The 14111-nt window shown below is 35.5% G+C and overlaps 1 protein-coding gene across 2 annotated transcripts in view; it reads left to right on the top strand.

Moving 5' to 3' along the window:
- Window positions 1-14111, top strand: part of EXOC6 (exocyst complex component 6) — a 182964-nt gene that overhangs the window by 55918 nt on the left and 112935 nt on the right. For both annotated transcript variants that reach the window (XM_066355669.1, XM_066355668.1), the window contains exons 7-10: window positions 6821-6973; window positions 9700-9768; window positions 9855-9938; window positions 13967-14013. In XM_066355669.1, the coding sequence (XP_066211766.1) occupies window positions 6821-6973; window positions 9700-9768; window positions 9855-9938; window positions 13967-14013 (353 nt within the window). The remainder of the gene's footprint in view (window positions 1-6820; window positions 6974-9699; window positions 9769-9854; window positions 9939-13966; window positions 14014-14111) is intronic.

Raw genomic sequence — 14111 nt, 5'->3', positions numbered from 1 at the left:
GAAGACATAAAAATGATTAAAAGGTATATAAGAAAATGCTCAGCATCACTAACCATCAGGAAATGCAAAACAAGATCACAGTGGGTTGTCACCTCACACCTGTAAGGATGGCTATTATTGAAAAGAGAGAACAGTGTTGGCAAGAATGTGGAGAAAATGGCTAGAGATAGAAGACGGTGATGGAGTAAAATTTAAATGTCTTAAATGCTCCAATCAAAAGACATAGAGTATCTGAATGGGTAAGAAAACAAGACCCATTTCTATGTTGTCTACAAAAGACCCATTTCAGAATGAAAGATACACACAGACTAAAAAAATAAAGGGAGGAAAAACAGAAGTCATGCAAATGGAAAATAAATAAAAGCTGGGGTAGCAATATTTATATCTGACAAAATAGACTTTAAAACAAAGGTTAAAATAGAGACAAAGGAGGATACCGCATAATGATAAAGGGATCAATCCAACCAGAGGATATAACCATTGTAAACATTTATGTAACCAACATAGGAGCACCTAAATATATAAAGGAAATCTTGATGAACATAAAGGGAAAGATTGACAGTAATACAGTCCCAGTCACATTCTAGAATTTTAACACCCCCCTGATATCAATGGATACATGTTCCAGTCAGAAAATCAATAAGGAAAGCGCAGCCTTAAATGACACACTAGACCAGATGGATTTAAAGGATAGCTTCAGAGCATTTCACCCCAAAGCAGCAGAATATGCACTCTCCTCAAGAGCACATGAAACATATTTTAGGATACATGTTAGGACACAAAACAAATTGTAGTAAATTTAAGATTGAAATCACAAGAAAAAAGATGAAAAACACAAAGGCATGGGGTAAAAAACATGTTACTAAACAATGAACTGGTTAACAAAGAGATCAAGGAAGAAATCAAAAGATACTTGAAACAACTGACAATGAGAACACAACAATCCAAAACCTATGGAACACAGCAAAGGCAGTCCTTCGAGGGAAATTAACAGCATTACAGGCCTATGTCAAGAAACAAGAAAAATCTCAAATAAACAATCTAATTTTACACTTAAAGGAACTAGAAAAGAACAAGAGAGTTTAGAGTAGAAGAAAGGAAATAATAAAGATCAGAGCAGAAGTAAATGAAATAGGGTCTGAAAAAACAATACATAAGATTAATGAAACCAAGAGCTGGTTCTTTGAAAATATAAACAAGAATGACAAACCTTTAACCAGACTCAAGATAAAAAAGAGAGAAAAATAAATAAAATAAATAAATCATAAATGAAAGAAAAGCAACAACTAACACCACAGAAATACAAAGGATTATAAGAAAATATTATGAATAGCTATATGCCGGCAAATTAAACTACTTGAATAAAATGGATAAATTCCTAAGAACATAAAATCTTCTGAAACTGAATCAGGAAGAATCAGAAAACCTGGCCTGACCTGTGGTGGCGCAGTGGATAAAGCATCGACGTGGAATGCTGAGGTCACTGGTTCAAAACCCTGGCTTCCCTGGTCAAGGCACATATGGGAGTTGATGTTTCCTGCTCCTCCCCCCTTCTCTCTCTCTCCTCTCTAAAATGAATAAATAAAATCTTAAAAGAAAAAAAAAAAGAAAATCTGAACATACTGATTACAACTAATGAAAATTAATCAGCAATCAGAAAACTCCCAACAAACCAAAGTCCTGAATGAGGTGGCTCATAGGTGAATTTTATCAAACATTCAAAAAAGAACTAACATTTGTCCTTCTCAAACTATTCCCAAAAGTACAAGAGGGAACTCCTAAGCTAATTTTTTGAGGCCTGCATTATCCTAATTCGAAAATCAGATTAAGACATTACAAAGAAAGAAAATTATAGATCGGTATTCCTGATGAGCATAGATGTAAAAATTCTCAACAAAATATTAGTAAACCAGATCCAGCAATACATTAAAAAGATTATACCCCACTATCAGATAGTGGGATTTATTCTAGGGATGCAAGGTTGGTACAATATCCACAATTCAATTAATGTGATACATCACATAAACAAAATGGAGGATAAAAATCTCATGATCATATCAATAGATATAGTAAAAGCATTGATGCCTTGGCTGGTTGGCTCAGTGGTAGAGCGTCAGCCTGGCATGAAGATGTCATGGGTTTGATTCCTGGTCAGGGCACACAGGAGAAGTACCCATCTGCTTCTTTCCCCCATCCCACCCCCTCTTCCCCTCCTGCAGCCATGGCTCTATTGGAACAAGTTGGCTCTGGGCATTGAAGATGGCTCCATGGCCTCAGCCTCAGGTGCTAAGAAGAGATCGGTTTCTGAGCACTGGAGCAATGCCCCAGATGGGCAGAACATCGCTCCCTAGTGGGCTTGCCAGATGGATCCTGGTCAGGGTGCATGCGAGTGTCTGTTTCTCTGCCTCCCCTACTCTCACTGAATTAAAAAAAGAAAGAAAGAAAAGAAAAAGCATTGATAAAATCCAGCACTCACTTATAATAAATACTCTCAGCAAAGTGGGAATCGAGGGAACATACCTCAATGTAATAAAGGCCATCTATGACAAACCCACAGCCAACCTCATACCCAACAGGCAAAAACTATAAGCGTTTCCCTTAAGATCAGGTACAAGACAAGGATCTCCGCTTTTACTACTCTTATTTGACATAGTACTGGAAGTCCTAGCCCTAGCAATCAGACAACAAGAAGAAACAAAAGGCATCCAACTTGGAAATAAAGAAGTAAAATTGTCACAATTTGCAGATGACATGATATTGTATATAGAGAACCCTAAAGATTCCACCAAAAAAACTACTAGAACTGATAAATGTATTCAGTAAATTAAAGTGATACAAAATGAATATACAGAAATTGGTTACACTTTATATACCAATAATGAACTATCAAAAAGGAAACTAAGAAAACAATGCCATCCACAGTTGCTTCAAAAAAGAATAAAATACCTAGGAATAAACTTATCCAAGGATGTAAAAGACATGTACTCAGAAAATTATAAGACACTGAAGAAATAAATTGAAGAAGATACAAATAAATGGACGCATGTACTGTGTTCCTGGATAGGAAGAATTAACATCATTTGAATGTTCAGAGTACCCAAAGCAATCTATAGATTCAGTGCAATTCTTATTAAGATACAAAAGTTGTATTTCGCAAAACTAGAACAAATATTCCAAAAATTTATATGAAACTACAAAAGACCCTGAATAGCCACAGCAATCTTGAGAAAGAACAAAGTTGGAGAAGTCATGCTATCTGATATCAAACTATACTAAAGGGCCATAGTAATCAAAACAGCATACAGACTTGTAGCTCAATGGAATAGAATAGAGAGCCCAGAAGTAAGCCCATGCCTTTATGGCCAATTAATATTTACAAAGCAGGTAAGAACATACAATAGGGTAAAGAAAGTCTGTGTAATAAATGGTGTTGAGAAAATTGGATAAGTTCTGAAAAATGAAGGTATACCACCTTCTTACACCATACATAAGAATAAACTCAAAATAAATTAAAGACTTAAATGTAAGACTAATACCTTAAAAATCTTAGAAGAAAACATAGGCAGTAAAATCTCATTTCTCTAAGCAATATTTTTTCTAATATATTGCCTCAGCAAGGGAAACAAAAAATAAACATGGATGGTATCAAACTAAAAAGTTTTTACACAGCAAAGGAAACCATCAACAAAATGAAAAGACAGCCCACTGAATGGGAGAATATATTTGCCAACAATACATCTGATTAGGGGTTAGTATTCAAAATTTATAAAGAACATATAAAACTCAAAACCAGAAAACCAAACAATCCAATTAAAAAATGGTTGAGGGATCTGAATAGAGACTTCTCTACAGAGGACATGCACTTGGCCAATAGAAATATGAAAAGATTGCTTAACACCAGTAATCATTAGAGAAGTGCAAATTAAAATCACAGTGAGCCTGACCAGGTTGTGGTGCAGTAGGTAGAGCGTCAACCTGGGATACTGAGGGCCCAGGTTCAATACCCTGAGGTGGTTGGCTTGAGTGCGGGCTCATCCAGCTTGAGCGTGGGGTTGTCAGCTTGAGCCTGAGATGATAGATATGATCCCGTGGTCACTGGCTTGAGCCCAAGATCACTGGCTTGAGCAAGGGGTCACTAGCTCAGCTGGAGTCCCTGGTCAAGGCACATATGAGGAAGTAATCCTAAACAACTAAAGTGCTGCAACTACCAGTTAATGCTTCTCATCTTTCTCCCTTCCTGTCTGTCTGTCCCTATCTGTCCCTCTATCTCTCTCTCTCGCTAAAAAAAATCACAATGAGGTATCACCTCATACTTGTCAGAGTAGCTACCATCAAATCAGTAAACAAGTGTTGACGAGGATGTGAAAAAAAGGGAACCCTTATGCACTGTTGGTGGGAATGCAGATTGTTGTAGCCAGTGTGGGAAACAGTATGGGGTTTCCTCAAAAAATTAAAAATGGGGCCTGACCTGTGGTGGCGGGCGCAGTGGATAAAGCGTCGACCTGGAAATGCTGAGGTCGCTGGTTCGAAACCCTGGGCTTGCCTGGTCAAGGCACATATGGGAGTTGATGCTTCCAGCTCCTCCCCCCCTCTCTCTGTCTCTCCTCTCTGTCTCTCTCTCTGTCTCTGTCTCTGTCTCTGTCTCTCTCTCTCTCTCTCTCTCTCTGTCTCTCCCTCTCCTCTCTAAAATGAATAAATAAATAAAATTAAAAAAAAAATTAAAAATGGGCCCTGGCCAGTGGCTCAGTGGATAGAGCGTTGTCCCGGTGTATGGACGTCCCAGGTTTCATTCCTGGTCAGGGCACACAGGAGAAGTGACCATCTGCTTCTCCACCTTTCCTCTCACCTCTCTCTCCCTCTTCCCCTCTCACAGACAATGGTTCGATTGGTTGATTGTAGCCGCTGGCGCTAAGGATAGCTGTGTTGCAGCGCATCAGCCATGATTTAAAAATAGCTTGATACTTGAGCATCAGCCTTAGCGGGGGTTGCTGGGTGGGTCCTGGTCGGGGTACATGCAGGAGTCTGCTTTACTATCGCCCGTCCTCTCATCTAAAAAAATAAAATAAAAAATGGAAATGCCTTATGACCCAGTAATCTTATTTCTGGGAATATGAAAATCCCAAACACTAATATTGAAAGAATATAGCCACCCCTATGTTTATTGCAGCATTATTTACAATATCCAAGATTTGGAAGCAGCCCCAGTGCCCACCAATAGGGAAGGGGATAAAAAAGGTGTGGTGCACTTATACCATGAAATACTCCTCAGCCATAAATGAAAAGGAAACCTTAACTTTTGGACAGCAAGAATGGACCTGGAGAATATTATATAAAGTGAAATAAGCCAGTCAGAGAAAGACAAGTACCATATGATTTCACTTATATGTGGAATCTATTGAGTAAAATAAACAAAATAGAAACAGACTCACAGATACAGAAAACAGACTGACAGCTATCAGAGGGGAGGTGGTTTTGAGATCTGGGTGAAAAAGGTGAAGGGATTAAACAAAAAACAAGACTCATAGACACAGACAACAGTATGGTGATTATAAGAGGGAAAGGGGGTGGGGAGGTAGAAGGGGGTAAAAGGTATAAATGATGACAGAGACTTGACTTTGGATGGTGAACACAATACGATATACAAATGACGTATTTTAGAATTGTACACTTGAAACATCATTTTATTAACCAACGCCACTTTAATAAATTCAATTAAAAAATTTTTTTAGTGAAAAAGAAAAGAATGTGAAGAATTTGGAACCCTTGCACATTGTGAATAGAAATGCAAAGTGGTATAGCCGCTATTGAAGAGTGTGGATGTTCTTTCAAAAGCTAAAAATAGAACTATCATATGATCCAGCAATTCCCCTTTTGGTATATATCCAAAAGAATTTAAATCAGAAGATCAAAGCAATATTATCACTTTTATACTCATTGAAGTATTAATCACAGTTTCCAAGATGTGGAAACAACATAAATGTCTATTGACAGATGAATGGATTAAGAAAATATGGTATGTACATACAGTGGAATACTATCCAGCCTATAAGAAGGAAAGTAATCTAAAATAGTAAATTCATAATAAAATCAGAGTAGGATGGTGGTTGCCAGGGGCTGGAAGGATGGTGGAACGGGGTGTTACTAATCAGCAGTCATAATGTTTCAGTTAACCAAGGTGAAGAGCCCTGATGGCGAACCTTTTATAAAAACCACCCACTTTTGCAGTGCTGGTCAACCTGGTCCCTCCTGCCCACTAGTGGGTGGTCCAGCTTTCATGGTAGGCCAATCAGCACCGTTTGGTTGCTCTGCTACAGGCCCACCCAAAGCTGGAACGCCCATTGTACTTATAGTTAACAATAAATAATGCATTATATTATTAATATATCAATGATGTTATAGTATATGTTATTAAGAGTGTAACATATGTTGTTACATTAAGAGTATAGATCTCAAAAAGAGTATAGATCTCAAGTGTGTTGAGATCTATAAATAGCACAATAAAACACAATTTTTAAAAAAGAAAGCCGAAGGAAATAATCATGGTAAGAGTAGAAATCAATATAATAGAAAACAAAATACAGTGGGGAAGATCAATAGAGTCAAATGTTGGATTTGGTCTTTTGAAATAAAATTATAAACCCCTGTAAAACTGTTTCAGAAGAAGAGAAGAAAGGGCATAGATCATAAATAAAAAATTGGATATTATTCCAGATTTTACACCTACAAACATTAAACATATAAGAAAATGTGAATGAATTCTTGAACCAATGCTGACTGTAATAAATTTTGAAATAATTTGAAGTTTTCTTTTTTCAAATAGGCACAACAGCAGAAAACCTTCAGTGTTGCTCTGCAGAAGCAAAATAATGTAAAATTTGGGAAGAATATGTATATAAATGGTAGAGTTCCAGAAGAAAGGAATGAAATTGTATTGAAACATACATTTGAAGAAGAGGACGAGAATGAAGAGGAGGTGATGGGAGTTCATCTCTCTCTCTCTCTGTCTTCCTTCTTTCCTTTATTTTGAATTTTTTTCTTCTAAGTTGTAATGTGTGTCTTGTGTGATTCTCATTCCTATCATGTGCAAATTGAATTTATGTAGATTAGCTAGTAATGAGATATCAGGGCAGTGGAATCATTTGAAATATTAGACTGCATAATTGATGGATAAACAGGAAATAGTATGGTTTATATTTGTAAATGATAAATAGTTGCATTTAGTTGTTCTGCCATAATTATCAGCAAAAGTATAAATCTAACGGATTTTTTTAAGTGATCTTTTTACAGGGTGGGGCAAAAGTAGGTTTACAGTTGTGTATATGGAACAGTTTATTCTTGTATTGCAATTTATTTATTATTGTGTTATGTTCCATGCAAACAACTGTAAACCTACTTTGCCCCAATCTGTATTTTAATTATCTGTGGTAAGCATTTAATTTCATGATGACTTGACCTTGAATTTAGAATAATTCTGGATAGCCTACCTTTTTTTAAAATTAGTGCTCAGATACTACAGAATAATTCTAATATGATTAAGTTCTTATTTCTTAAAAAAATCTTAATAAGTTTAGAAACCTTGAAATTATCCTTAAATATTTACTTTCTTTCATCCTCTGTATCCCGATTCATTTCTAGTCCTATTGCTTCTTTTATTCCCCCCATGAAGTCTTCAGTTGAGCCTACTTTTTATCTTTTCTTTTGAATTATTTTTGAATTTAGTGCAGATCGTAAGGACCTTAGTTATTCCCAGTTGTTTATAAGTTTTGCCTTGTCAGTGAGGTTTTAAATTCTTTTTAAGGACTTAGTTGGGGCATAGTAAGAACTTCTAGTTGATTTATGAAAGGAACTCTTATGAATGTCTGCCCATGGCCTTTTTTGTTGTTGGGAGAACAGTGTGGTATGTATGTATCTACTAGATGACTGAGGATGAGTGAGGCTATAGATTTTCCTTAACTTATGATGGGGTTATATCCTGATAGGCCCATTGTTAGTTGAAATGATCAAAAAAAGCATTTAATACACCCCACCCACCAGACATCATAGCTTAGTCTAGCCTACATTAGTGCTTAGAACACTTACTTAGCCTACAGTTGGGCAAAAACATCTAACACAAACTATTTTATAATAAAGTGTTGAATATCTCATGTAATTTATTATGCATATCACTTTCACATCATGGTAAAGTTGAACCATCATTAGTCAGGGATAATCTGTATATGAATTTCTGTCTCTCTCTGTGTGTGTATGTGTGCATGTGTGTGTATATATTATGCATATGCAGCAGATGTTTGATATTGTAATGAATACAGCTAAATGAACACCATTAGCTAGTTTAATGTCTTTTTAATATGGAATTAGTGTGTCCTTATTAGTTCCTTGAAATTAAAAAAATGTTGTTGAAGTCTGCCTTTTATCTTAATATTTAAAGAATCTCACACCGGTTTGAAATCCTGGGATTGCCTGGTCAAGGCACATATGGGAGTTGATGCTTCCTGCTCCTCCCTGTCCCCCTTCTCTCTCTCCCTCCTCTGTAAAATGAGTAAATAATAAAAAAAATAAAAAAAATATTTAGAGAATCTCTTATTTTCTTTTCTCCCTTGATATTCACAATGGTGAAAATGGATCACCTGGTGTTCTTACCTGAATCTTTCCTAGTCTGTTTTGTATATCTTTAACTGCTGGGAGCATTACCATCATACTCTGCTGCCAGATTTATACTCTAAGAAAAACTTGGTTGTTTCCCTGGTTTTACAGATTTATTTTACTATTACTACATTTTGTTTTTTTTATCATTTTCCCTAGTAAGTAACACTTTAATAAAAATAATTTAAGTCCACTTTGGGGATTCATGAGCATAGAAATGTTTTCCTTTTAAAGAGTTTATTCCTCAAGTTTGAGAAACTTTATGCTACTGTATTTCATCAATTCTGAGGTACAATTTTTAAAATACTACAACATCTCACCTGTCCTGTGATGGCACAGTGGGTAAAATGTTGACCTCGAATGCTGAGGTCGCCAGTTCTAAAACCCTGGGCTTATCTGGTGAAGGCACATATGGGAGTTAATGCTTCCTGCTCCTCCCCCCTTCTCTTTCTTTTTCTCTCTCTCTCCTGCCCTAAAAAAATAAATAGATAAAAATCTTAAAAACAGATTTAAAAAAATAAAAATAAAATACTACAACATCTCAGAGGTGGGATACATTTTAAATTGAAGATATCATAGTTTCAAGTGGTAGTGTTTTTTTCTTTCTTAGTGTATAAAATAACAATGATTATGTCTTCAATTTGATGAAATAATGGTAAATCATAAGAGAAGGAAATTTGTCTATATCTGTACCATAAATCCATGCACCATTTTAACCAAAAACAATAATGATGTATACACTAATCTATACCAATTTTCTGGTAGTCTACCAAGCATGTTGAAGACAACACAATCTCTCTCTCCCCTTAATTACCTTATAATCTAAAACAGCCAATGATGATAAATATATAAAGAGTAAATGACTGAACAAAAGCCAAAACAATATTAAAAAGGCATTACATTTATATTATATGCTTTTATAGGTGGGAAATATGACGTTCATGCTTCCTGCTCCTCCCCCCTTCTGAATGTTTTTGCCTGTCTTTAACTTTATATTTTCCAACAGTGAATTAGTAGGTTGGCCTCTCATTTTTTTTGAATGATGTTATTTTTCAGGTCTTAACTGTTCAGGACCTTGTTGACTTTTCTCCAGTTTATCGATGTTTGCACATTTACTCTGTTTTGGTAAGTATCTTTGTGTGTATATGTATGCGTATGTGTATGTGAGTGTCCATAGGTGTGTTTTCATTACTCTGCTGATTTTATTTTAGGGTGATGAGGAAACATTTGAAAATTATTACCGAAAACAAAGAAAGAAACAAGCAAGGCTGGTATTGCAACCGCAGTCGCATATGGTAAGTATATGAAAATCTTAAATTGGTTATATTGTCGCTTATTATCCCCTTTTTGCTTTAATTTTTTCAGAGCTTGCATCACTATTCATTCAGCTATAAATATTTATTGAACACCTACTATTTCTAATAATTGGCTTTGGTGCTGATGGTATAGCAGTGAAGAAAACAGATAAGTCCCTTCTCTCATGAGCTTGCATTCTTTTGGAGAAGATAGACAATAGATAAATAAAATAGTGAATAAAAAAGGTAAGCAAGTAAGTATATGAAGTGTTAGGGAGTGATCATTAGTTTCTGACAATATGATAGATTCTGTACCTTGATTAATTGTCCCACTGAAAGAAAACAACTAAAGATACTGGACAAAACTCTTTTATAAAAATTTAAATACTTTTTAAATGCCCTTACTATCTGGTAAGAAACAACAGTCAGAACAAAAATATAGTGAATATGGAACTGTTCTATATATTGGTTTTGGTGATAGTTATATGACCAGATATGTTTGTGAAACTCATAGTGAATGAACAAGAGTGAGTTTTATCATATGTAATTTATACTTTAGTAGATCTGACTATAAAACAAAACAGAAAAACCTAAATGAAGACAGAAATTGAGATATGTTTAATGGAGCATTAAATGGAGCTTTAATCCTAGAGGCCTCTACTGAATGGGAAAACATGAGTTTTGAGGACATGGAGGTACAGAGGGCCAAGCTCAGAGCCACCCAAAGCATATGGTAAGAGATTGTCTCCCTTGTAAAGAAAGCTGAGACTCCAAAGAATTATAGCCCCATTATTAGGATAACCCAGAGAGAAAAAAACATTTAATAAAACTACTTTGTTCCTTCTGCCAAATGCTCTAGGGAAATTGCATAGCTCAAATCTTGATGCTGAGTGACCAAAGGAAAAAAATCACTGAGAAGTCATAAAAAACAGTTCCTTATATGGGTTTGCAATCCAAATTTATTCTACTTGGATAGTCAAAAAAATCTCAAGTTAAAAATGTAAAGATGTTCCATGCTGATACTGCCTCCAGGTGCCTAGTAGAAGCAAATGCAGATCTCTGCACCTTCATACCAGAGTTAAAGAACACCCATAGTTCAAGTGTCAAGGAAAACTAGCAGTTTACAATAAAAAAAAATAATTACCAAACAAGTGAGAATCATTAGAAATATTGACAATAGAAATAAATCCTAAAAGACTTTCAACATTTGAACTATTATCCATAAAATGTAAAATAACACTATTTAAAACATTTAAAGAAATAAAAGGCAAGCTTGCTGATGTAGTTAGGGAATAAGAACTATAAAGAATGACCAAAAATGTAAAGAAAAAACAAGTAGAATACTTAGAAATTAAAGATATTTAAGATTTTATGATAGGCTTAATAGTTGATTATTCTCTTAGTTGACCTGAAGAAATTATCTAGAAAGCATCACAGACAGACAAAAATGATAAAAATATGAAAGAGCAAGAGTTTACAGAGAGAAGGCCTAAGATGGGCTCAAGCCAGTGACCATGGGGTCATGTCTATGATCCCACGCTCAAGCCAGCAACCTGGCGCTCAAGCTGGTGAGCCCACGCTCAAGCCGGATGAGCACGTGCTCAGGCCGGCAACCTCGGGGTTTCCAACCTGAGTCCTCTGCATCTCAGTCCTACGCTCTATTCACTGCGCTACCTCCTGCTCAGGCACAAAAGCATTATTCTAAGTGAAAAAATTTAGTTATCACAATGTTATATAGACTATCATTTGTTATATTACGTTTTTGAAAAGGCAAAATATGAGACTGAATGTGATCAATAGCCAAGGGCTGGGATTGGGCAGACAATTCACTACAAAGGGGCACAAGGGATCTTTATTATGAGATGGAAATGTTCAGTATTTTTATTTTATTGGTGGTTACACAGATATATATGTATTTGTCAAAAACTTGTTGGACTCTACATGTGAAAAGGGTTAATTTTACTGTCTGTAAAATTATACTTCAATAAATTTGACTTTAAAAACAAAGATGAAGGGAAGACCTTGAAAATACCCAGAGAAGATACTATTTTCAGATAAACTAGACAGTGTAGCAGTTTCAATGCCAAAGGAAAATAACTGTCAACTTAGGATTCAATATAAGGGCAAAGATAGACATTTTTCATACAAAAAGAGGAGAGTTTGCTACCAAGACACCTTTACTAAGGATGTTCTAAAGCCGTGATGGCGAACCTTTTTATAAAAACCGCCCACTTTTGCAGTAATGGTCAACTTGGTCCCTCCCGCCCACAAGTGGGCATTCCAGCTTTCATGGTGGGTGGTAGCGGAGCAACCAAACGGCGCCGCGATTGGCCCACCATGAAAGCTGGAATGCCCACTAGTGGGCGGGAGGGACCAGGTTGACCAGCACTGCAAAAGTGGACGGTTTTTATAAGGTTCGCCATCACAGTTGTAAAGGATCTACTTCGGGCAAAAGGAAAATGAAGCGAAATAGAAGATATTAGATGCTAGAAAGAAAGAATAATAAGTGCAAGTAAGTGGGTAAATCTATGTTGACTGTAGGAAATAATATACACAACAATAGCATAAACATTAGAATGAGATGGAAGTTAATGAAATGAAACTTCTACAGTTTCTGAATTGTCCAGAAGAATAAAACTATTGATTAATTTTAGACTTTGATTACTTAAATATGCATAATGTAATTTCTGGAATAATTACTGAAAGAGTAGAAACAGAGTATATACTTTCAGATAATACATAGAAGCTAGAAAGATATCTAAAATATTAGTGTCTTAGCATAAGAAATGATAAGTTAAACCTGTAAACACTTGATAGTATTGACTCAAAATATTTAAAACAAAATTGCTGAAACTGAAAGAATAGAAAAATGAATATGTGCCTGACCATGCGGTTGCACAGTGGTTAGAGCACTGACCTGGGATGCTGAGGACCCAGGTTCAAAACCCTGAGGTTACCAGCTTGAGTGCGGGGTCTCTGGCTTGAGCCCAAAGGTTTAAGGCTTGAAGCCCAAGGTCGCTGGCTTGAGCTCAAGGTCACTGGCTTGAACAAGGGGTCACTGGCTTGGCTGGAGCCTCCTAGTCAAGGCACATATGAAAAAGCACAAAGAACAACTAAGGTGCCGCAATGAAGAGTTGATGCTTCTCATCTCTCTCCCTGTCTGTCCCTCTCTCTTTTGCTCTCTCTATTTTGCTTAAAAAAAAGAAAAAAGAAAAAAAATCAATATGCATAGTGGATTTTTAAACATCTCAATATCTTATAAACCAAATAGATATCAGTAATAATACAAAACATGCTTAATAGGCTTGAGCTAATGGACTATACAGAATCTTGTTTCAGCTGTAGAAACATTCTTTTAAGCTCAAATGAAACATTATAAAATGTAACTAGCAAGTATAAAGAAATATGAAACATCTGTTGTTATATAGACTACATTCTCTGATCATAGAATTCTTAAGCTAAAAGGTAATAGTAATTCTTACTCAACCCCCCAAAACTCCAGATGTTTGAAAATTTTTATCACATTTACGAAGTATACAAAATACAACATTTGAAATTAATTGAAATAATGAACTATTTCATATAATAAGCTTTTATGAATGAGTCAAGGTTTTTAGCAGGAGATATATGATCTGATTACATACTTGATTACTATTTGAAAAGTATCATTTGGCAGCGATCTGTAGAATAGACTCTAGGGAGCAAGCCTGAAAACTGAAGAGACTAGGTAGGAGAGGGATGTGATGGCTAGTCCAAGTGAGAGATGATGCTGGCTTGAATTCACTGCTGAGAGGGCAGGTTCTGAAGCTGTATTTACTTTCTAACTTCATTGTCTGTCTTATTTTGAATGCAGGTTTCATGAGGGTAAGGACTTTTTGTTATTTATCAGTGAATCCCCAGGTGCCTTAAAAATGTATGCAGCATATAGTAGGCTCTCAATAAATATTTGTTAATAAATGTAGTGACTTGGAACTTTTATGTTACTGGTATATATTGGTTTAAATTGATTTTTACTTTTTCATTTAAAGCATGAAACAGTTGATGGCTATAGAAGATATTTCACTCAAATTGTAGGGTATGTATCTAATATGGAAATAACTATTACTTTTATTACGTTAAATGTCAGAACTAAAAATTTTCTATTTGTTTTAAATTTTTTAACACATGTTTTAT

This window comes from Saccopteryx leptura, chromosome 13 (assembly GCF_036850995.1).
Source record: "Saccopteryx leptura isolate mSacLep1 chromosome 13, mSacLep1_pri_phased_curated, whole genome shotgun sequence".
Lineage (NCBI taxonomy): Eukaryota > Metazoa > Chordata > Mammalia > Chiroptera > Emballonuridae > Saccopteryx > Saccopteryx leptura.
This window is presented reverse-complemented; position numbering and strand designations above follow the sequence as displayed.